General features: G+C 37.0%; 1 protein-coding gene across 6 annotated transcripts in view; it reads left to right on the top strand.

Moving 5' to 3' along the window:
- The window catches only part of PACSIN2 (protein kinase C and casein kinase substrate in neurons 2), a 53,382-nt gene extending 29,386 nt beyond the window's left edge, over positions 1 to 23,996 (top strand). For 4 of the 6 annotated variants that reach the window (XM_042889644.1, XM_042889647.1, XM_042889646.1 and 1 more), the window contains exons 3-12: positions 1,740 to 1,850; positions 9,311 to 9,467; positions 10,265 to 10,500; positions 11,153 to 11,308; positions 12,304 to 12,479; positions 14,268 to 14,388; positions 16,388 to 16,512; positions 17,080 to 17,196; positions 18,152 to 18,348; positions 22,974 to 23,996. In XM_042889644.1, the coding sequence (XP_042745578.1) occupies positions 1,791 to 1,850; positions 9,311 to 9,467; positions 10,265 to 10,500; positions 11,153 to 11,308; positions 12,304 to 12,479; positions 14,268 to 14,388; positions 16,388 to 16,512; positions 17,080 to 17,196; positions 18,152 to 18,348; positions 22,974 to 23,086 (1,458 nt within the window). In that variant the 5' untranslated portion in view covers positions 1,740 to 1,790 and the 3' untranslated portion in view covers positions 23,087 to 23,996. The remainder of the gene's footprint in view (positions 1 to 1,739; positions 1,851 to 9,310; positions 9,468 to 10,264; positions 10,501 to 11,152; positions 11,309 to 12,303; positions 12,480 to 14,267; positions 14,389 to 16,387; positions 16,513 to 17,079; positions 17,197 to 18,151; positions 18,349 to 22,973) is intronic. The other 2 variants (XM_042889648.1, XM_042889649.1) reach the window with 2 other exon arrangements.
- The last annotated feature ends 438 nt before the right edge of the window (positions 23,997 to 24,434 follow it).

Below are 24,434 nucleotides of genomic sequence, written 5' to 3'. Positions count from 1 at the left end.
CTGCTAAGAACTGTTTAAACAGTGTTTTAGTGCAAGAAACAAGTAGATGTGGTGCTTAGGGTAGTGGTTTAGTGGTCATTGTGGTGATGGGTTGATGACTGGACTTGGTGATCTTGAAGGTCTTTTCTAACCTTAAAGATTCTATGATTCTGTTTTCCCCCTTGATTCCATACTAGCACAGGTGGTAAAACTTTTCTCCTGGTAATTATTATTAGCAAATTGAAGATTACTACACTAACATATAAAACTACTTTGTCTCCATATTTCTCATCATCCTTTCAAAGGTGCAGAAAGACCTTATTACTTCTGTATTTTAAGTGTAACAGTGACTAATTGTAAGGAATTATAAATAAGGATTTCTGGTTTGTGACCAAATGACTCTTTATGGAGAATTTTTTTTTTTTTTTTTAATAGAACAACTGCTACCCCTTGTTTCCTTGACTCGCAGAACCCTTCCTGTATTTTTGAACATCTTTTTGAAATTAAATGTAATTGATATCCTAGGGTGGATAAGTGATAGGATGGGGGAATGGTTTTAAACTGAGACGGGGAAGGTTCTGGTCAGATACTAGGAGGAAGTTTTTCACACAGAGGGTGGTGACACACTGGAACAGGTTGCCCAAGGAGGCTGTGGATGCCCCATCCCTGGAGGCATTCAAGGCCAGGCTGGATGTGGCTCTGGGCAGCCTGGTCTGGTGGTTGGCGACCCTGCACGTAGCAGGGGGCTTGAAACTAGATGATCATTGTGGTCCTTTTCAACCCAGGCCGTCCTATGAGACTGTGATGTCTCTTTGGCAGTTTTCAGTTCTCTATTCAGTATTAGAGCTATTTAAGTTTTCTATGAATTTGAATGTGGAAGTAATTGTCACCTTCAAGTAGACCTTTTGCCATGAGATATGCAGCTTTTTACTTAGTACACTGGGAATAGTAGATATGTATTGTACTGTCATTTCAAATCTATTCTCTCCTTTAGAATCCAGAGGAGCGTTGGCAAAAAAAAGAAGCAAATGACACAGCTGTTAGTTAGCTGGCCTGGTATGAGGTCTGGTCACAGGTGACTGTAGGTGAAATAACTGTCTGAATAACTTATGTACTAAGGTTTTCAGGGAGGAGGCTGGCTTTGCCTCCTGCAAATTGAATTCAGTAACTCTAATCGTCTTTCCTGTAGCTTTTTGCTTTCTGTTGTTGAGGGAGGAAGCTGTTTGCTTTTGTGGGTGCCTTTAGCTTTTAGTAGATTATTTGAATCTAAGATTCCTGTAGAAATGGCAGGAATGGAGGAGGTTTATTTTTAAATCCATAGTTGTTCTTGGCCTTAAATGTTTCCAATGGTTTTTATTACATAATGTAGTTTTCCAATGAAAAAGAAATGGTTATTGTATTGTTAGCAAAGTTCAACCGATCGTCTCTTAGAGTGCTTTGCATGCTCAGCAAGTAGAAATCACACTGTTCAACTGTCTTTAAGAGATTTCCTTTTTTTCTTAAAGTAAATGTAAACTGTAAGTTCAGTGATATTTGACAGATGAATTGAACAGCTTCTGAACACCGTAAATACGATGGTAGAGCTGAGAACTGACAGGAAATGATTCTGTTTCAGAATGCACTTACATGCTGTGTGTGCTTGGCATTTGTTTTTATTTTGTTCTTCATGATATCCAAGAATTTAAGGATGGTACTTCATTTTTCTTCTAATAACTGTTCTTCATTAATAACGCTCTTTTTTTTTTTTAATCTCTGTGCAGGTTTTGAAGGTGTTGAAGCTCTGAATTCTTGCAAGCTCTCCATACGTAGAAATGTCTGGCTTATACGATGATTCTGTTGGAGTAGAAGTTTCTAGTGATAGCTTCTGGGAGGTAACCTAAGCCTTTTATTCACAGTATTTTGATTTTGTATTTTTTCTCTTACTATAGAAAATTTGTTTTTTTGTGCACGATAAACTGTGGAGAGAGCTGCAATATAAGATGTCTCCGGTTACTGTGATCTGCAGAAATAGCCTTCAGGGTAAAAATGACTTTTTAGATTTTGGCCCAGTTCTGTCAAGGTTTTTTAAATGGCAGAGACTTGAGAAACGTCCTTTCTGATGCAGTGTGCAATCCAGAATCTAACCTTTGCAGATTCTAATTGCTGGGGGCAGGGGGAAGAGCTTTTAAAATTATCAATGGAATTGAATGAACAATATTAAATTGAAAGTAACTGGTTAAACACTATTGTAAGTATACATAGCTTAATGTTTAAGCTAATATATGAATTTACTGCATTTGCTGCTGGTGCCTAGGTGTAAGATTATTTTTTTTGAGAGAACTTATGCTCTCTCAGTGTAAGAGCGTTCATGCAGAAAGGTAATATAAAGCACAGTGCAAGATCACACTAACTTCTGCCAAAGTCTGGAGAAGGCTTTCACATGTCACAATAACTTCATAAAAGTTTAAAGAGAGCAAACTTCATAAAGCAGAAAGCATGTTACTAAAGAAGTTAATTACAGGAAACAAGTGTTTGACACAGCCAGTACCGCAGTGCTGCCTGTGGTCAGTATGCAGTCTAGATGAACTGTATTCAGTGGGGTAAATTTCTACCGTGTGACTGGCAACTGAATTTAGCTGTAGTAAATATGGGGAAAATATCTGGACCATTCTATGTCAGACATCTTGGTTTTGGTTGTCTACCATTGTGTTTCCTTTTAGATGAAAGCATTTCTAGGCTTCCAATGAATTCTGGTGGTAATTGTGTTTTGATGCAGATTTCCTGTATCTAAAAGGCCTATCTAATGCTGAAGTTACTGTTGGGGCTCTTTTTAATAGGCAGCTAATGCTTATTGGGAGATTTATTTACTATTATGTGAACAATGACTATTCTGTTTATCAAGAATTATTTTAAACATATTGGATTGTCAGTTTTATGAATACTTTTTTTTGTAGGGGCGCTCTGTAGTATGATTGCAGAAAGAATGTGGGATCTTCACACTCTAGAGGTCTCTTTGGAGCTTCCTCCTCTCCAGGCTGAAGAGCCCCAGCTCTCTCAGCCTGTCCCCATAGGGGAGGTGCTCGAGCCCTCTGATTATCGTTGTGGCACTCTGAAGCCATTCTGCACCCAACTTGTATCTGTGCTTGGGATTGCCTTAACCCAGGTGCAGGACTTTGTTTTTGGCCTGGCTGAACTTCATGAGGTTTACATGACCCACTTCTCAAAACTATCCAGGCCCCTTTCGATAGCATCCCTTCCCTTTAGCATGTCAACTGCACCACTCAGCTTAGCGTTGTCTGCAAACATGCTGAGGGTGCACCCGATTCCACTGTTTGTGTCACCTGCAAAGATAATAAATTGCACCGATTCCAGCATCAGTCTCTGAGGAGTGCCATTGATCACCAATCTCCATTTGGATGTTGAGCCATTGACCACAATTTTATTGAATGTGACCATCCAGCCAATTCCTTATCCAGCAAGTCATTATAATTCTATGTAGCATCATGTAACAGTGACGATTTTTAATCCTGGTCCTGAACAAGATGCTTGGACTAAAGCACAACTTAAGGGCAAATGGGAAAGTGCTGAATGTGCTGCCTGCTGCAGTGCAGCTTTGATATAGAATATTTTGAGCAATTTCTTTCATCTGGGAATAGTTTTCTTGTGACCTCCACGCTGTACTTTTGTGCATTTCAGTGTGAGTCATTGCAATTGAACATATATGCCTCTTACTAGCCTGGACTGTAGTTTGATTTATATGTAGTTCTGAATATTTTCATTAAATGAATAATTAAGACATCCTGCAGATACTTAAGCCAAATTTTGTCATGACATAAGGTACCTTTTGTCTCTAAGCCTTGCCTTTCTGCAGGACAGCCTGAAAAAACAACAAGGCAAGAATTACTCCTAAACTCAAGAGTTAATAAGGGGGAGGTATGCCAGACTTCCACTATCAGTAGAACATTAACTTGAAGCGAAGGACATCTTGTACCAAGACGTCAACTTAAGAGTAACTCTTCAGTATTAACAATGACATGTAGACACTAATAGCAGGCCTGTCAAACTTAATTACCATGCTCTTGGCTTGCTGGGTTTGGAGCCATCTTTGCAACCAAAGTTTGTCTGAATTTTAGATTAAAATTTGTCATTTTTCATTATCTTCTGAGTCAATTATTTTGTTTCTGAAAATTGCAACTTTGAGCTCCAACCTTGTCTTTCTCAAACTGGATAAATAAACTGCTGTGATCCATGTTTTTCATCTTAATTAGAAAAGATGCAGCATCTCAAGAATCACAGCCTCTGTACTTTATGCTTCACAATAAGAATTACAGCATTCTTAATCAATTTATAAGTTGCAGTGTTACTGCAGACTTGTCATTTGCATCCTTTCTGTTTCATCAGAAGTTTTTAAGGTGTGACATGTTCATTTTTGCTGTTTGTTTTTAAAGACAGCCTACAGTTTGTTGAAAGCCACGTTGTTGTGTTTCACTGCCACAACTGAATGCAGTGAATGTATTTAAACCTGGCTGTGCCACAGAAGAGGCAGACATGGTAAGCTTTTGAATTTGTTGCCTCATACTCCAAAATAGCTCAAATTTATTTACCTTTGGAGCTTGCTGCGAAGCACATCTTTTCCTTGAAAGACACTTAGGAAAGAGTGAGGTGGCTGGCTGTGGAATGTACCCTAAGAACTTCCTGTGAGGACTGTGGTTTTTCTCACTGCGTATCTTTGAAACTGAACCACTTTTATTTTTCAAATGTTGTCATTCTATTGAGCTGATAAAATTGTGTTTATTGAAGTGTTTATAAGCTAGTTAAGTTTTTGCCGTTGCAGTTCAGACCTCCATGAAATGTCATCTGACTTTAACTGGTCAGCTTTTTCTTTTGGATTGCAAGAACAGATGATTAGGCTTTCAGAAATACCTTTCCATACCATAAGTTGGAAATAGAAGCTTTCACAGGTAAATTGAAAAAAGTTTTTCATTGTTTAGTTAAACTTCTAGTACTGGCTTGCATTTTTGTCTCCTAGTGGAAGCAGAAATCCATTCCAGTAGACCACATCTGTCCCTTCACCTCCTGCCCCTCCCAAGATTCTTCCAGATGTTCAGCAAATAAAAATATTTTAGGAGATGGAAAAATTGATGCATGTTTTCATCTACGCTTGGTTAGAGAGCAAGGAATTGCAAAATATTAAGGAAGGACATTCTGAGAGATAAGAGATAACTGCTACAGGAGGGTTTCATCAAATTTCAACTGTAGTAATGCCCTGCATTACTTAAGAAATTGAAACCTCTTTTTCATTCTGACAAGTTTCAGTGTACCTTGATAGATTTGGCTGAACTCAGGCTGTTTATTGGGTGCAGAACTTAGGGTGTGCACTGGGTGCACAGAGGAATCTTGTTGATATGTTCCAAGAAGAAATTCCTTCATTGGTGTTACTTAGCTGACAGAGTAACGTGTTCTGGAAGCTACTGATTATGGCCTGGAGCAGGATGGCAGCAACATTTCCAAGGGAATGTGGGAAATTTGGTGCCCAGGATTCACCTAGAAACCTTCTGGATTTTTTCCATCTGCTATATTGAACAACAAAAAAAACCCTGTCTTGTTCCAATATTTTGTGAAATTACTTTAAAATACAAGAAACAGACAACCCTATTGGCCTTCAATACAGTGATAGTATTGAATTCCACATAATTTGGTATACAAAACTGGCCTTCTGTTAATTATTATGATGCGTTTGTTAATAAGTCCCAGCGTTATGCTTGCTAATCACTGCTGTGGTCATATTAAAAATGCCTTGAGCAAGCTGAGACAAATGCTATTGTTCACTTAGATATCCGTGAAGGTAAGAAAGATGATGATTAGGCGTTGGTAGAGATCAAAGTAAAAGTATATGCGTATTTTGCAAGGTAAGGCATTGAAAGGAACAGCTACAGCCTGTAGAAATGCTTATTTTTAATGACCCACAGGTTATTCATTGACAGTGCCACCTATACCCTAGATATGAGTCCTTGTTCTCCCTTATTCTCTGTTTGTGTCAGCTGTATGGGCACCTTTGATATGATGCACTTGGAGTGAGTGTTAGTAAGATACTGGAGGAAGTCCACAACCCCATTATTTTTTTTTTTTTTAATTTTTTTTTCCTCTGCACAGTATGCCCTGGGAGGCTCAGGTTGTTAGAAAAGCAAGGAGCTTTTATCTGAAAATACTAAGGACTGGTGATCTTACAGAAGCAGAATGAATTCACTTAGTGACTAAGAATCAGGGTCTGAGAAGTATGTTCTGCGTTTTAAATACGCCCCCAAAGAGGAGAAGAATAAACTAATGATTTAAAAGATATGAAGTATCAATGATTTGTTAATTGTGATGTTTTAAAAATTCTGAATGCATTCAGTGTAATTTGCATTCAGTGTCATGAAAAAAATGACAGAAAAATGCTTTGTTTCCAAAACTTTTGACTTTCTTCATAGGTCGTGAAAATTGAATGTGATGTCTAATGTGATTTATGAAACGTTTGTGTGTTTTGAATGAACATTTTTGGTGTTTGGTTTGAAAATATTATAGAAGACATTCTTTGGAATACAAAGTTGTTATTCCGTAGCATTGTAGGCCTTGTTCTTGTTCTTTACTATCATGCCAGTTCTTTCAGTCTTCTTCAGCTGAAGGAGGTGGTGTGGGTGAATCTTCTCTGGTCTACATGAGGCGTTTTTACAAATGGCCTTCTGCAGCAGAAGGCTGAGGAGTGAGTAGGCTGTAATAGGCGAGCTGAATTCCGTTCTTTGAATGCTGCCTGAGAGTTGACAACTGCTGGATATTACCGTGTGGGCAGCATTTGCTCAGACGACTCAAAATGAAAACATTAAAAATACCATGAGGCAGCCAGCTCCAATTCAGTATTAGCATATAAAATGCTAATTTAGTAGCGAAAATTTATGAAAGGAAATGTTCTTGCTAGAGACGTAAATCCCTAGGCTGTAAGTAGAGACTCAAATTGATGCTAATGTGAGGCTTTGGGTAGTTGTGCCAAATGTAACCTGTTTTAAGCCTGCTTGGCTGTGTACCTACAGCCAGAGTAATTTTGAGCATATGAATAATTTTGTCCTCCTGTCACAAACTTCAGCAAGTATTCTTTCAGGTACTTAATTTTCTTAATGTTTGGATTATATGAGGGCTGCTCCAAAAGTAATGCCACCTATTTTATGATGTTAGCTCACAGAATCAGAGGCTGATGTTGGTGGTATGGCAGTAGAGGCTGAACATTTCCACCGGTATTCCATTACATTTTGTTACTCTGTGACAGATGGCAGCAGAGGGACAGTCTGACAAAATGGCATCAATGACTGTGAGCAGTGAGGAGCTGGGTGTTTTGTTGCAGGCAGAGGGTCACCTCTGCTGAGACAGATTTTAAGAATGTGATATGCTGCTCTTGTTTATTGCTGGGGACAATGCATAGCTAATGGTGGTGACTGTTGAAAAGGAGTGTTGTGTAGCTGAGAATGTGCTCTATCAAATAGTGAGATTGTGCTCTTTGCATCTGATGTAGTTTCTGTGGAAATAAATGGGAGGCATTACTTTTGGAGTGACCTACAAACTGATCTTTGTTACTGTGTGGTGTTAGTCTGAAACTACTAATTTCTCATTTTCAATATTTGCCCTGAAAATAAGAGGTTCCTTTTCATACGTTTCGTATTACTAGATGAAGTCTGTCTGGACATGGATGCGTGCTCTGTCTGATTTTTGATGCCTGCTTCTTTGCACTGCTGATAGTTTCTTATCTTCGCTTGCATTATGTTTTATGTCCAAGTCTGATAATAACTGAGTTTCTTAGATCTATTGAAGTGCTATAGTCCAAAAAATACTCAAATTAATGCTTTGAGGACAATGTCTTAATAAATTGCCCTGTCATTGTTTGTTTTGGTTACTTTTTTCCAGCTTTGACCCTGAATTTTGTCAACTTATTTTTGACCAATGTTTGTCTTCATCAGACTTCAGATTAGTCACTGATAAAGTCCCATTTATTTTTTCCAGCACTTAATATAGTTTTCCTTCTTTTAAGAATATTAAAATATTTCCCTTTGTACTCTGAGCAGCTTTTCTGAAGCAGATGGTTTGCGTGTGCATCTGCTGACAAAATTCTGAATAAATACGAACTGGAAAGTTGGATGGCTTCCCACACTTAAGATGTGATTCATGTAAAAATGGCAAATGTGCTTTAAGTATTTGAATGGTTGACCTACTACTTCACTGCTTATCTTTTTTTTTTTTCAGTCAGGTGGTTTGGGCTGATAAGAAGTTGACTGTAATATTTAATAGGCCGTGCAAATTCTGTTACCTGAGTTTTCATGTTTTGTTTAATGCTTACAGAAATCAACCTGACTGACCTTGAAACTAGTTGAAATACTGGTTTGTCAGCTGTATCACTTTTTCCCTGTCCACCCCTCGCATTGCTTAGATTGTTTTGTTTAATGTTGATAATACACAAAAATGAATAGGTGTTCATTTATATAAAGTTTGTACATTTTTCTCCGTATCTCATCCCTTTGCATCTTGTACATGGGGTCCTAGTTTTTCCTCTCTACAATGTTTGTGTTTATGCTAGGGGTAGGAGCTTCCAAGTCACTGTCAGAACTGAGCCCACATTAAATTGTAGAGTATACTTTTGAACTAATTGCAACCTACCTTGTCAACACTGAAGCACAGCTATAATATAGTGTGCCTCTGATCTCTGCTGGTTACACAGTGGATGTGTTTTTCTATACTGCGTTCTTAGAAGACAAAAATTCTTTAATGTTCAGTGTAGATTTTACAGTATGTTGTTGCAGTTTTATCAATCTTCTAATTAAACGGAATGTGAAGTTAGGATACTCAGTAATACATACATTCTTTCCTCCTTCAGTGCTTGCGTCAAGTATTTTGACCATCTGAAGCATTGCCAAGCAGTAATAATGCAGAACAATTTCTTAATAACTATTGTGGCAATTACCTATACTTACACTGCAAGACTAATAATGCAGGGGTTCTTTTGTAATGCTGTATTTGCATTGCTGACTGAACTGTGTCTGCTGAATGGTGAGCTTGCTTTTTTAATAGCCTTTTTTTTCTATAGGACGACTTGTCAGCTTTGTGGTGTTCTTTCAGGAAACTTCCAGCATCTTTCGTGCAGACCATACTACAATTTATTTCTAATATCTCATATAAGTTAGGTTTTAAGATTAATTGCAAATACTGGGTGGTATAATTGATGAATTCCTGGTAGCAGATTATCCTTGTACTGTTGCTGTATGTGTATTAGAGACTTACTTTGCTTTCAGATGTTTCAAGCAGGAATTGCTAAGTGTTTGTTTCTTTATAGGTTGGAAATTACAAGCGGACAGTGAAGAGAATCGATGATGGTCACAGACTTTGCAATGATCTCATGAACTGTATTCATGAACGTGCACGGATAGAGAAGGTCTATGCTCAGCAACTTACAGAATGGGCAAAGAGATGGAAACAGCTTGTGGAAAAAGGTAATACATCCTCGTTTTGAACTCTGAAACATTTCTCAAATAGAAAAAAAAATTTGAATGTTCTTGGTAAGTTGAAAGTAGAAATGTTTAGCTTAAATGGAACCTTTGCAGATGGCTCAGTAGTGTAACAAATGAGTCTTTCAAGGATCAAGCTTTCCTTGATTAAGACAAAGCAAAGCAAACCAAAAAACAAACACAAAAGACAAAAACATAGCTCCTTTTCTAATTTGCTTTTTTCTTATGGAAGCAGGTGAATATTGCCTCCAGTGTTGATGTATCCAAATAAATTCAGTTCTACACATTAGCTGTTTCTAGCTAAATAATGGTAGAGAACGCACTGTTTGAAAAGTATGTCTGTCTAAAAAGGTGTCAGTGATTGTTGGGGAACCAATAATAGAAAAATAGTGTTTTAATGAAAGGCTGATCTGATAGCATTTTAGTATATTCTGAGTTAGCTTTTCTTTTCCTGGTTGTCCAGGAAAAGACAAAAAAACATACTTCAAAAAGTATGTTGAGAAATGGAAGGCAGTTCAAACAGGAGCTAATAAGTGTAACTGGGAATTGCAGTTTAGGGAGATGCAGGCCAGACTAAATGAATATTATTTAAGTATGATTTTAACATGTTATATTCTAAAAATATCTTTATTAAAAAAAAAATCCCTTTTCTAGGTTTGCATAGTTATCTAGGAATTCCTATTTAGAAATGAATGTAAGTCAATAGCTTCAGGTAGTCTCTTGGGAATATAAGTTCCATGTGGGTGATGGTTATTGAGAATGACACTTTCTGTTGTGTTTAGGCCCACAGTATGGAACAGTAGAAAGGGCTTGGTGTGCTTTTATGTCAGAAGCTGAAAAAGTGAGTGAACTACATCTAGAAGTAAAAGGTTCACTGATGAATGAAGACTTTGAAAAAATCAAGAACTGGCAGAAGGAAGCCTTTCATAAGCAAATGATGGGAGGATTTAAGGAAACCAAAGAAGCAGAAGATGGATTTAGGAAAGCTCAGAAACCCTGGGCAAAAAAGCTGAAAGAGGTACAGCAGTAGATTATGTATTAGATATCTTGTGTTACAATATATTAATGTCTCACATCTCTGTAAGGGAGTAAACTCCCTATTTTCTCTGCTGGACCCTCCTTTCTCAAAAAGATCTCTTGCTTTCTGTCCTCTTCTGAAAATCAGTATTTTCTTTTGGTCTCTCTTAATCTTCGTGTCTTCGCTGAAATTCTGGAAAAAGTGGAATTTAAGTTATTTCAATAACACCTGGTCCTATGCACTGGAAAGTTACGTATTGTTCAAAGAAATGATCAGGGGAAAAGCATTTGCAAATTTTCTCCTTGTCCCGCAACGTCCTTAAATAACAGGTGTGTAGAAGAAGGGGAGCAGGGGAACATGGGCACGAGGAAAACTTGTTGTACTTCAGACTTCCTGTAAACCTTTCTTGAGTCTTACTTCACTTCTCCAAGCTTTTATAAGTGGTATTTGTTGTATGGTGAAATACGTTGATTTCAAAGTACTGTAATAATTTCCTTACATTGATTATTGCGTACTGTTCAATCCTTGGCCTAAATAAGAAGTGTACCAAAAAAAACCCAAACCAAACAAAAAAAAAAAAAATCCTGAAACAAAACCATCACAATTGTTGTATAAAGTGTCACAGATGCAGAGATTCAAATTATCTTTCTAGGTGGAAGCTGCAAAGAAAGCATATCATGCAGCCTGTAAAGAGGAGAAACTGGCTATATCTAGAGAGACAAATAGCAAAGCTGATCCAGCATTAAATCCTGAACAACTCAAGAAATTACAAGACAAAGTAGAGAGAAGCAAACAAGATGTACTAAAGGTATGACTAATATATACTTGTCGATATCTAAAGATTTTTTGTCCTCCTGAATGTGCTGTAGACTGCAGCACAGCTTAGTCTGTTATGGTCCTGTGTCAGAATTTGGGATTTTTGACAGAGTATGTCATTGCTATGTTCTTTTGTGAAGAACAGATCGTATAGCCTCTATTTTATCTGAGTGCTCTGAGTAGGGAAAGAAATAGAATAATACAAGAGTTATTCATATTTGGTAGTGAGGACTGAGTTATTTCATTTGAGAGAACGTGAGATAGATGCTTAAAGCGTGCTGGCATCTAAAATCGTCATCATTCCTGATTGCATAATGTGCACTTTTAAAAAATTATTATTTAAGGAAATGGAGCTGATGCAGTCTATTTAAATGAAGTAAATGTGTGACTTTTTTTTTTTTTTCCCAAAAAAAATAATTTTCCCTTTGTGATGTTGCTGTGTGATCTGGATGGCCAACATTATCTTTGCTGGGATCTCTTAATATCTCTGAACTACTGCTATAAGTTGATCTAGAGTCCACAGTTGTGTTAACTGAGCTCGCTAGATTTATGGCTTATGTTCACAGGAATGTATGCAATTATACCTTTTTCTGTTTGGAACTCACAGTGAACTACGTAAACTGCTGAAGGGGGAATGCTAACACTTGGAAATTATTTGGCCATCTTTAACTAAGAGACCCTGTAAATTGAAAGACCGCTTACTCTTATACTAAATGCTTTCTTTGTTTTTTACCTTTAAGATTACATTAACGTTTTTCATAATTTCTTTTAAGAAGCTGGAGAGGAGGCTTAGGCCTTTATTGGAATTGTTTGGTTATTTTGTTAGCAAACTCTAATCATGATCAAACAGATACTTGGTGGTAATGCAAAGAGAATGTGATTTGGTGTATTTTAGTCCAGGTCTTGCCTATTACTATACTTGTGGGTCTTGTAGGACTGTAATAAAAGTATTGCTAATTGATTTCTTTTTTATTCCTTCTATCTCAGACAAAAGAAAAGTATGAAAAATCACTGAAAGAATTAGATAATGCCACTCCTCAGTACATGGAAAACATGGAGCAGGTATTTGAACAGTGTCAGCAGTTTGAGGAAAAACGCTTACGTTTCTTTCGAGAAGTGTTGCTGGAAGTTCAGAAACACCTTGACTTGTCTAATGTTGCAAGGTAAAACTGTGCAAGACCTCAAAATTAGTGCCTAATACTTTTATTAGTGCTTTTTTGCTTCTGAGCAAAAAAATAAACCATGCTTCAAGTAGGTCAGTTTAAAATCTGACTTAATATTTAAAATAATGACTTAATTTTAATTGCTCAATTTACTAAAAATGGAATACGTTTTTTTTTTGTTTGTCTTGTCTGGGATCTGGTTAGCATCTATCCCTAGCATTTGCTAGTTATCTTCAGAGGTACTGAACGAACTGGTAAACCTTCATTGTTGATATATGTAGATCACTCCAAAAGTAATGCCTCCTATTTATTTCCACGCAAACTGCTAGAAAGAGCACAATAAAACACTGTTTGGTAGAGCAAATGCTCAGCTACAAAACACTTTTTCAACACAGTCATCACCTAGCTATGTGTTTTTGCCAGTGGTGAACAAGAGTTTGTGTGCTGTGCTCATGAAAATCTGTACCAGCAAAGGTGTACCACTGTTGCTGTCACCACTGCTGAAAGCCACCACTCACCACCACACTGTGCTCACATCTGCTGTTTGGTCTCCATAAATGTTCAGCAAGCATCAGTGAAAGTCAGTGGCATTTTTTCTGCATGGAGTAATTCAATGGCTCCTCTTTGCTTCATGCACGCATGTCAAACACCGTTTTGTCACACTGTCCCTCTGTTGCCATTTGTCACAAAGCAACGAAATGTAAGGGACTATTGATGGGAAGGTTCAGCCTCTATTGTTATACCATTAACATCCACCTCTGATGCCCCAAATCAACACAGAACACGAGGCATTACTTCCAGAGAAGTTCTTAGAATTCTAGAGTTTGTGTGCTGTGGTCTGGTAGGGTTTCATTAAAATCCCTCTAGCTTGTCAATGGACTCATAGTTCTGTGTCACTTTTAAGACCGTGTATCTGTTGTATTAACAATTCTTCATCTGGGTTCATATTACACCATATTGATCCTTTTGTTAAAAAAGAAGGCTGTTATATTTGTAGTCAGTCTGTAGAGCAGGCATATCATGTGCGTGGTGTAGGACAGGGGATCAGAATCGTATCTGCAGCGTGACTTCTGTGTAATCCTTCATCGTTAAGAGTTCAACTTAAATGAAGAAGAATTAGGCCAAAAGATGAGTAGATGCAGCAAGGTTCTTTTATATAGCACTTGATGTTCTGTGTAAATAGTGTAGTTATTAAGATCACAATATCTAAAACAGTTAAAGCTGTTAGCAGGTATAAGAAATACACATTTTCTTATGTCTTTTTAACTCATTTAACTCTGCTTCGGGTTGGAGACTTTTATTTTCATAAGGAATTATAAGTCTAATTGGATTAAGACAGGAATTTCACAGAATTGCAGAATATCTGGAGTTGGAAAGAACCCATAAAGATCATCAAGTGCAACTCCTGGCTCCACACAGAATGCTGTGAAATTAACACTGAAAATAGTTCCTACTACCTTGTAGGCAGACTTTTAAATTCAAGAAAGTTCAAGGTTGACATTTGGTGATTTAAATACATTAAGAATTAAGTACTACATTTGCTGACAACTATTTAAGATACTTTACAAGAGAGTAATAATCCATCTTTCAAATAAGGATGTTATTTCACTGTTTTTTACAGGCAGTTAATGGGTCTGTCCCACAGTTTTAAAGTCTGTCTTGCAGTGTTTTTTCAATACTGTTTATATATATATGTAAATATATTTATATAATATAAATAAAATGAGTCTAGGGAATTTGCCATGTTTCTACATTTGTGCTGAATTTGAAGATAAATTTGTTTTGCAGTTACAAAAATATCTACCGGGAACTGGAACAGAACATAAAAACTGCAGATGCTGTTGAAGACTTGCGGTGGTTCAGAGCTAATCAAGGTCCAGGGATGTCAATGAATTGGCCTCAGTTTGAGGTAGGATCAGAGTATGGAAAGCCCACACTTGTTTTTGTTTTTTTTTCTTTTCCAGTTTCCTTTTCGACGTGTTCCTTTCTGGTGAGACTCTTAGACTCGAACAACTTCTTGCAGTTAATTTTGTTATCTTAATAGTTTTTCTTTATTTCTATTGGGTTCCCTCAGCCTCTACTTTTGGAGGTGATTATATCAAACACCTACTTAAAGAGTAGAGAGGTGAAAGCAGACTTTTTCTTTTAAAATGAAGTCATTACTGAAGTTGTTAGTATCTGATTCTCCCTTTTGGTGTCAGACTTAAATTGGAATTTCCGTGTTATTGAGTAGACAGCAAAGGCTGTTGAAATAGTTAAAATATTTCACATTGATTCTGAAAATGTAGAAGTCTTTAACTAGTTTTTCTGGTACCATTATATTAAAACAAAAAACAAAAACAAAAACAAAAAACTAAAAAGTCCTACCTTGCAGAAGTTATTTTATTGCTGGATTCAGTTCTGAAACGAAAGGGAAGCTTTTGAGGAGTGTTCTGCTAACTTAGCTTACAAGAAACAAGTTCCAAATTCTGTCGGTGCAGAATCATACTAGCAGATTATCAAAAGGCTGGAATTGGAATGAATTTCTGTACAGAATCATAAGTTCAATTGAAATAATTTCTGGGCTTTCAATTAATGGAGTGGAAACTTCAGTTATTGAGTGTAAAGTAAACGTTGAATAACTTCTAATTGTAAGATTTGGGGAACAAAGCTCATATTAGTACTGCAGAATTTCTTTGCCTGAAATACTGAACTACAGTTACTTCTGTGTGGGGAAATACCATCCATTTTCATAAACATCATAATTAATACATGAAATTCCGTTGTTACTGTTTTTCTAATCAAGTGTTTTTTCATTTGCATGCTACAAGGATGATGTAAGTAAAAAACAAAAATCATGATCAAATGAATATGAAATGTCATTATAAAGTACAAATGTACTTAGGTCAGTGGTCTTTATATTTTGGTAACTCTAAAATCCATATGTATTTGTGAGAGGTTAAAATAAAGAGGTACCTCTGAAAAGTTGGCCAGAAATCACTCATGACTGACCATGCTACTTGTATAAACAAGTAGTAATAACAGCTCACAAACTCTTCATTTTCTTCTTAATATCTCAAAGTTTATCTTTTGGATAGTAAACCATCTCCTGAATTTTTAACTTGTTTTCTGAGATGAAACTTGCCTAAGCATAGGATATTTGCTTGTGTCCAGTTTACTCTCTGTTCTCTGTTTTATATCTGTACATGACCTAGTTTGACTTGAAAGGTATAACTTGTGTTTAGGTCTCACCATGCCTGTTTATCTGCCTTCTGAAACTTCTCAGTGATTCAGAACGTCAAGGAGGGGATACTTAACAAATGACATCATGAGTGCTGTCAACAGCTGTGTTGATTTGAGCTCTTTTGGTTGGCTTTTAAGGACAAAATATTTGAGTGCAATACCCAAAGGGCTCATTCACATTTTAGGGACAGGAGAAGTTATATACAATGACATGAAAAATGAGCTCCATTGTTGGTCAATCCTGCAGCACTTCTTGAGAAGTAAGCTTGTATCTTAAAGTAGACTGTAATACTTCAAAAGGTAAACCTAAAATTTAATTTTAAAAAGCCAGATGTCTTGGCATTACTTGAAACAGTGAATGTTCTCAGTACAACTTTTAACGAGTTGCACTGAGCAATTCCTTTGATTTCTCCAGATGTCTGGTATTTTAAGTCTTTTCAAGGTGTGCAGAATGCTAAGCAGGGAAGTACAGGTCACTTGGGGATTTGTGAGTAGCAAAGATTTGTTTGCGTTGCTAAGATAGGAACTAGAAGAGGACTATAACCAAAACACGTAGAGTAACTTGTCTTTACAATAACTATTTGTAAGGCTGTATAAATATATGCTTCATAACACAGTCTGAAAAATTAAATGTGATAATTAGTGCTCCATTACATTTCTCAATCGCTTTTTACATTCATTGATAGGAGTGGTCTGCAGATCTGAATCGCACGCTCAGCAGAAGAGAAAAGAAGAAAGCTTCTGATGGAGTGACTCTGACCGGTATTAATCAGACAGGAGATCAAGCTTCACAGCCTAACAAACATAGCAGGTATTTTTTTTAATTATTTTTAGTTATTTTAGTTATTTAACATAACAGAGACATAGGATCAGTGGCCAATTAAATGTCACTTGTCTGAGCATTCTTAAAATAGCTTCCTGCAGCTCACAAAATATTTTGGTGATTAATTCTCCATTTTACATTTGTCTCCCCACTGTGGATTATAAGAAACTGAACTGTGTAGCTGATCGGGAGGTTGGTCTGTTGCTATTTTTCTATCTGTGGAAATGACAGTTTTTCTTTGAAATCTTAGCTTGCAAAATGCTTAGTGACTAATCTGGATGCCATTTATACGTGGCTGTTAACAACAGCTTCCTTAGAAAGTAATGTCTCTAGTTCTGGAGGAATGTATCGTATTATGAGACTGTCAGAACTTTCTTGGGTCTTATGCTACTCTTAATTGTTTTTGTTGTTGTTGGTTCTTTTTGTTGTTTTGTGTGGTTTTTTTTTAATGGCTGGAGAAAGGGTCTTCTAAAAAATTACTTAGTGGGACACGAATGAGTGTTTTTACTCTTAAACAGATAGGATCACCATAATGCTCTTTCTTTTCCAAATTAGCAGTCTTAGTGTCCAGAGTAACACAGTGCAGTCAGTACAATCAAGTTACAATCCCTTTGAAGATGAAGAAGATACTGGGAGTACTGTCAGTGAAAAGGAGGACAATAAGATCAAAAAGTTGGTGAAATGTTGTTTTAATTGTTTTTACACTTTTTCTATCCAGGGTTTTCAATTTTCAGCTTCTATAACGCTATGTTAGTGGGTGCATGAAGTCTGTTTGAGAGGTTTTGTAAGCTTCACTGTAAACTAACTTGTCTCTCCTAACAGATGCCGCATCTGTTGCCTTGATCTTTGGTTTGAAACTACTGGGCCTACTGGCAGTTGCTAGCTGAACTGCTGTTGTTTTTTTCCTTCCTAAACCAGTCTTTTAAAATGTGGACTTTTTTTTTTTTTTCTAACAAGAATGCTCCTGGAGCTTTACTCCTATGTGTGTTCGTGCTGAATAAGTCTGCTTTTTTGGTAGCTTTCTTTTTGTTTAGGACCTTTTCAAAACACTGTCTGTTGCTTCATTATGCCTACCTAAGGATATCACTGTCTTAAATGACATGCATGTACTCAGCAGTGAATTCTTCTTTAAATTATCAAGTTGTCACTCTGTTGTAATGAACCCTTTATATTGGTGGATTGCCACGTACAAAAAGTTAAAATATATTGTGTGGGGTGCGCAGAGGAATGAGAGAAAGATTCTGAATGTAGTTTAAATATCCAGTTCCTCTTATGTGCTACCTTCACAGCTTTTATCTTTCTAGAGAAAGATAAAATAATCTCATAGATTCTACAGATTTCTTGTTAGAGAAATTTCTTGGAGTTGATAGGAAAGTTGTCTTTGATTTCTGTTTTTTTTTCCTTTTCCTTTTTTATTTTTTTAACTTTGAATATACTGTAAGAATGTGATTTTTTTTTTTCTGAATAAGGTATTGCCAGCTAAAGGTAGATAAGATAAGCAGAGAGAAATTTTCAAAGCCAACCTTTACAGAGAAGTTTAAGCTTAACTAAGGAAACTGATATCTCAGGGATACTTCTAGCCTCTTCGTGTAAGAGCAGAAAAAAGTAATTTAAAATCTGTTTTTAGCGTTAGCAGCTATGAAAAAAACCAAAGCTACCCTACAGATTGGTCTGATGAAGAGTCCAACAATCCCTTTTCTTCCACTGATGCAAATGGAGACACCAATCCATTTGATGAAGATGCTTCTCCTGCAATGGAGGTGAGAGTGCGTGCACTCTATGACTACGAGGGCCAAGAACAAGATGAACTCAGCTTTAAAGCAGGTAAGTTTACAGTGTGCTCTTAAAGCACTTCATCAAAAGGAGAAATGGGGCAAGTAAGGACTTTTACTCAGAGCATTTCCTTTATTTTCTGTAGTCACCTGTCTCTCTGAATGTACAACTCCACTTACAGGATCTTGTCTAACCCACACTCCTGATAGTGCTTCTTGCTATCCCATGTTTGAAAGTACTGACTTGTAATCTGTTTGGAGTGTATTGGAATGTATCTGTTTGGGATATTCTTTTTACCATTTTGTGCTAAATAAAAGGAGTTGAGAAATTTGGGCTACCAGCAGTTGTGTGCTGGGTGAGAGCCTGGGCGTCTTCCTCAGCCTTTAACAGGAGACTCCAAGTGTTTTTCATAATCTGACCAATCCAGAGGCAGCACCCTCTATTGGTGCAAGGCAAAATGTGCACCTTTTGAGCTCCAGTATCTATCTTGTCTTGCCTCAAACTGCACATGAAAAGCTTGCTAAGCAGGAGCTCCAGAATAAGATGTTGTTTTCATGGTAGATTATCAGAACTTCAGTTTGTAAAAGTGAGATTGATTAGATTGTCAGTCTACTCCTTCCACCTTTGCTTGTCGCTTGCTTCCTTCTCTAAATGACTGGCTAGCTCAGTTGTAGAAGACAAAGAGGATTTGAGGATTCAAGTGATTAAAAAAAAGTCTGAGAAAACTCTTCATTCCCCTTCCCTTTCAGCATTCATAAGAATTACGCTATTTCATCTGCAGTGGGTGTTGGATGTTAGAGCTGAAAGTTCTTATTTTAAATAAGACAGTGATGTAGCTTATCAGTGAACTGTTAGTATTCCATTCTGCAAGTGGAGAAAGATGGTGCTCAGAGCTGCATATAGATGGAAATGTTTTTTATGAATAAACAAGTCCCATAACCCTGGTGAGACTGTCTATTCACTCACTTCTCTCCTTTTTTTAATAGTAAAACTCTACACCTTTGGCTTATCTTTGTAGACAAACAATTTGGACTTTGAAAGAAGAGAAATGGGTTGGCTTTTAACTTTGTTAAATTGTGCTCTGACAGAAGAATAGTAGTAACTAAACATCTGGAGCTTTCTCTGAAGTGCACAGAAGCTGAAACTACTCTTCATCCTGTAGACTTTAACCGTTCATTTTTTTTTTCTTGATGGGGGATGGAAATAAGTTAACATTGAGATTTATATATTGTACCTGTCAAGTCATTCTGGCATTCCAAAGGTTTACAATAACAAAGATTTTCCATGACAGAATGTAATGCTTTTACACATGTAATGGTTATATATAAAGTTAAACATTCTGTACGTTTAGCACCAGCTGTTAGACTAGTATTAACTACTTGAATGAAGTGGCTCTCAGTGTGAAGCCTGTAGAATAAAAGTACGAGTATGAACAGTAAGAGGTGTATGTAGGCCTAACTTAAAAACTGCTTAATACCTTTGAAGGAAGAGCATTAAGAAAACATTATAACAGCAGATCATGATTTTATGAATCAGAAGAAAGGGATCATGCTAGGCTACAAACCTCCCTTACAGGAGAAGAATTACAGAATGCCTGCAGTAAAACATTCAGTTTTTTAGACACAAATATTGAAGTGACTAGGTTTACACTGAATGTACAATAGACTGGATCAGGCAGTAGCCAGTTTAGAATGTGTTCTATTCCTGTGTTCCTATGCAGACTATGCCTGGAGTCATAAGCAGCTGTCAGCAGGCGATTAATGCATGTTAGGGATCTGTTCTAATGTATGAGGATATTCTCCAGAGGAATGTCCTTAGCTATTCAAAGAATTTGCCTACAAAGCTTTTGTGATCACTTCTAGCCACATGCTGTAATATATAGGCTTTGTGCAGTGTCCATCAAATGTACTATTTTTCTGCAGACTTGAAGCTCTCCTTTTCATTAGTGGAATACATTATACGTCAGTTGCTTTTTTGTTGTTGTTGTTATTTTCTTTCCTGTTTTTTTTTTTTTTTTTTTTTTCTGTTGGCAAACAAATGTGGTAGGCTTCCAAAGAGGAGGAATAACTTTATCCATATTTTATGAGAGGTTTTATAGTCGTATAACTGCAGGGGACATAACCTAGCATGTGTCTAGTGTTCTGCCATGGCTGAGGATAAATAGCTACAGGAAATATAGACCAGGCAGCGTTGTCAAAATGAGCTAGTATACATGCTATCCTCCATGCATTTGTAAAGACTCTTTCTGTTATAATCTTGTTGTGCGTATGATTGCCAGTGATAATACTTCAATAAACCTCCAACATCACTGGTTTAAAATTTTGCAAAACATCTCCATAAGTCAAGTATTTGTTCATACCTTTCTTTTATTATCTGGTAGACTCACAAACTAGAGATCCCAGAATCACAGAATTGTAGGGCTTCGAAGGGACCTCTGGAGATCAGGTCCAACCCTTCTGCTAAAGCAGGTTCTCTACAGTAAGTTGCACAGGGAAGGTCCAGGCAGATTCTGAATGTCTCCAGAGAGGGAGACTCTACAGCCTCTCTGGGCAGCCTGTTCCAGTACTCTGTCATCCTTCCAGTAGAGAAATTCTTCCTCATGTTTGTTTGGAATTTCTGATGTTCAAGTTTTTGCCTGTTGCCCTTTGTTCTGTCACTGCACCACAGAGAAGAGGCTGGCCCACCCAGTTGACTCCTGTACTTCAGATATTTATAAACAGTGATGAGATCACCTTGCAGTCTTTTCCTGAGGGCTCCTGGGATGGCTAAGAGTCCCAGGTCTCTCAGCCATTCTTCGTACAGGAGATGATGCAGGCCCCTAAGTCATCTTTGTGCCCTTGCACCAGACTCTCTCTAGGGGATACTCAGTCTTTTTTGAACTGAGGAGCCCAGAACTGGACACAATACAGTAGATGTAGCCTCACCAGGGCAGAGTGGAGTAGGAGAATCACCCCCCTCAACCTGCTGGCCATGTTCTTTTAAATACACTCCAGAGTGCCATTGGCCTTGGTCACAAGAGCACGCTGCTGGCTCACAGCCAACTTGTTGTCCACAAGGACCTCTGAATGCTTTTATAGATAAGAGTGCGATTATAGAAGATATATTATGATGCTTGTTCCATTTCTCAATATATACTGTGTGGGTAGTTTTTGCTCTCCTAAATGTACTGAGACTTCTGTAATACTTTGTGTATTTATAACCATTAGGGATGGGTTAATATAATCCCATGCATCTATGGAAATAGTTTGATTCAAAGAAGTTGTCTGTGTGAAAATAATTCAGATGATATGGCCTTTTATTTCCCTGGTGGACTTTTTGCTGAGGTGGACGTTCATTTGCTCGTGTATAGCATCTTGAAGTCTGCAGACTAATGCTTAAGTATTTCCTGAGAATGCAGAAGATTAGAGGTGCACAATGAGGCTATTTTATAGTTCGTAAATACCTGAATGGATATTCAGTGTTAGCTCTTGCTATTCAAGTTAGGAAACAAGTTCTTGGTTAACTTTTTTACACCTACAATTCTGCACCGACTTCCAACAGTGTAAAGGTAGGCGTTAAAAGAAAGATGAGGAAAGAAGAGATGCTACAGAGTAAGGTATAAGGTTCTTTTAAATTCTCCTGCATCACAACCTAAGTAGTGGTTGTGGAAATACTGGAAAGCAGCAAGAATTACTTACGAGAATTCTTAAGTATGTCATTTTGTAACATGTTCTTATCTTTCACCAGCTCTTAAGATAAGTATATATTGACAGTAAGCCTAATGAAATATTTATTTCATTTGTGCTGACCTTTTGTTGTGGTAGGATTAATAACCCAGTGTAGGATTATTCTGTTTGCTCAGAGGTAGTATTACTGTCCACAACTACTGTCTTTGTGTGTTCATCTCATAGAATCATAGAATTACGAAAGTTGGAAAAGACCTTTAAGATTCATTTTTTAACTGTCCATTTGTCACCAGTATTGACTACTAAACCATGTCCCTCAGTACAGTGTCTAAACATTTCTTGAACACCTCCAGTGACAGTGACTCCACCACCTCCCTGGGCAGCCTGTTCCAGTTCCTTATCAGAGAAGTATTTCCTAATGTCCAACCTGAATCTCCCCTGGCACAACTTGAGGCCATTCCCTCTAGTCCTATTGCTAGTTACATGGGAGAAAAGACTGTCTCCCACCTCACTACAACCTCCCTTCGAGTAGTTACAGGCAGCGATAAGGTTACCCTTGACCCTCCTCTTCTCCAGACTGAACAGTCCCAGCTCCCTCAGCTGTTCCTGGTAAGCCTTGTGCTCCAGATCCCTCACATCTATCTTTAGCTATATGTGAGCTTTTGATCTTCTAGTAAAACAACACCATATATAACTTAAAAAATGGCATTCTTTAATTTTGTTTAAAATGGTATTTGCCTTTTTGAAATGCTGTTAGCGTAATGTTTTTGTTTCAAAGTAGCTCCTTTCTCACTGCTCTTCTGAAATTGTGAGGTCTTTCATCCCATGTGCAAATCAGTAAATGGCATTAGTATGAAAAGTGTGAAGAGCAGAGATTAGAGGCTTTCTGCTGGGAGCTGTGGGCAAGGGAACAAGAGTGGCCATGTAAATAGGTAACTGTCACGTTAGCTTTCTATTACTGTCACTTAAAAGTTCATAGATTTTTTTTAACAGTGCTGCTTTTTTTTGCAGGGGATGAGTTAACTAAAATGGAGAATGAAGATGAGCAGGGTTGGTGCAAAGGACGTCTGGACAACGGGCAAGTTGGTTTATACCCAGCAAACTATGTAGAACCAATCCAGTGACAAAGGACAAAGTTAATACAGAAGCATTACAAAAGCTCTGCAGGCCTGTACAGTATATATTTAAACCAAGAGGAAGTTGAATGATGTATAGAGTGTATATATTTTCATGAAAAGGAGAGAAAGCTCAATACTGAAATTGTGGTGATTTAAAGACAGAACATAGAACTGATTTCATGTGGTTTTCACAGCTTGTGCACAATGCAAATGAAAGGAGTTAGGCGGAAAAAATAGTGATAGGAAAAATACTTTCTAAGCTTTTTTCTTTCCACATGGTCTGTTATTGTGACTCTTAAACACTTTTGCATTTTCTATGCTTGTGCCTCATCCTACCCGAGGTATGTGGCTTATGCTGAGTTATGTTTAATCGGTTATTTTAAGTGACCTTCAGTAACTTGCAACTTGAATTTTTAAGATTATTCTAGTTAATTTTCTATTTGTTCTTAGCAATGTCTGAAAGATGCAGTATTTTTTTATTTAAATGCTATGTAGGTAAGCATCTTTTTGTATGCTTGATCATATAATACTTAAATTATGACATAGATTTAGTCAGCAGTTGACTGAATGAAAACTCTTTCCATGTTGTAGTAATCTTTCAATGTTGTCAGCATGACTCGAAGTTGTAAAACAGATATTATATGTAATAGCTATCTGTTACAGAAGGTTATTTGTAACAGAGATATCTGCAGGTGTCATGGGTTGGGATTCTGTTATGAATGTTGTTTATATGGTTTGGCACTTAAATGAGTTTTCATTGTAGATCTTAAGTAGCTCTGTATAAACAAAGAGATAAATCATACATAAGCCCCAGAATACTATCTGTTTCCAGCACAAGTGTGCAGAAAAAAAAATCCTAACTGCTAATGATTTTTTTTTGTGATTTGAAATGTTAAATCTGTGAAGACTGATTTTTTTTTTTTGAACAGAGATTGTAAAATAGACTGAAAATGCTTTTTATTAAGAGGCTATCTGTTGTGTATATGTACATACAATTTGATATTCCAAAATAGAAAGAGCATGGCTATTAGTTATCAAACCTTTTGATGTGGATAAGATTTAGACTAATAAGAGTTTAAATTATAGGTATATTTAAATCTGCTTTCTTGCCATATTCATTACTGTACTGTAGACAAAATATTCTGTGATTAGGTTTTCAGAAGTACAGGAAACACACTAACATACTCAAAATCTGTAATGTGGATAAATTTGTGGGTCAACATATAAACTAGCCTTAGTCCTTACATGGATTATTGTAGCAGAACACTGTAAAAACTACATTTGTTTGCAATTACAACTCGGTTGTCTGTAACAGTGCCAAATAGTTCGCATTTGTGACATTTAAAACTGGGTT

The sequence above is a fragment of the Lagopus leucura genome, unplaced genomic scaffold (assembly GCF_019238085.1).
Source record: "Lagopus leucura isolate 7727_CA_CO unplaced genomic scaffold, USGS_WTPT01 Super-Scaffold_100159, whole genome shotgun sequence".
Classification (NCBI taxonomy): domain Eukaryota; kingdom Metazoa; phylum Chordata; class Aves; order Galliformes; family Phasianidae; genus Lagopus; species Lagopus leucura.
Note: the sequence above shows the minus strand (reverse complement) of the source record. Positions and strands in the feature narration are given on the sequence as shown.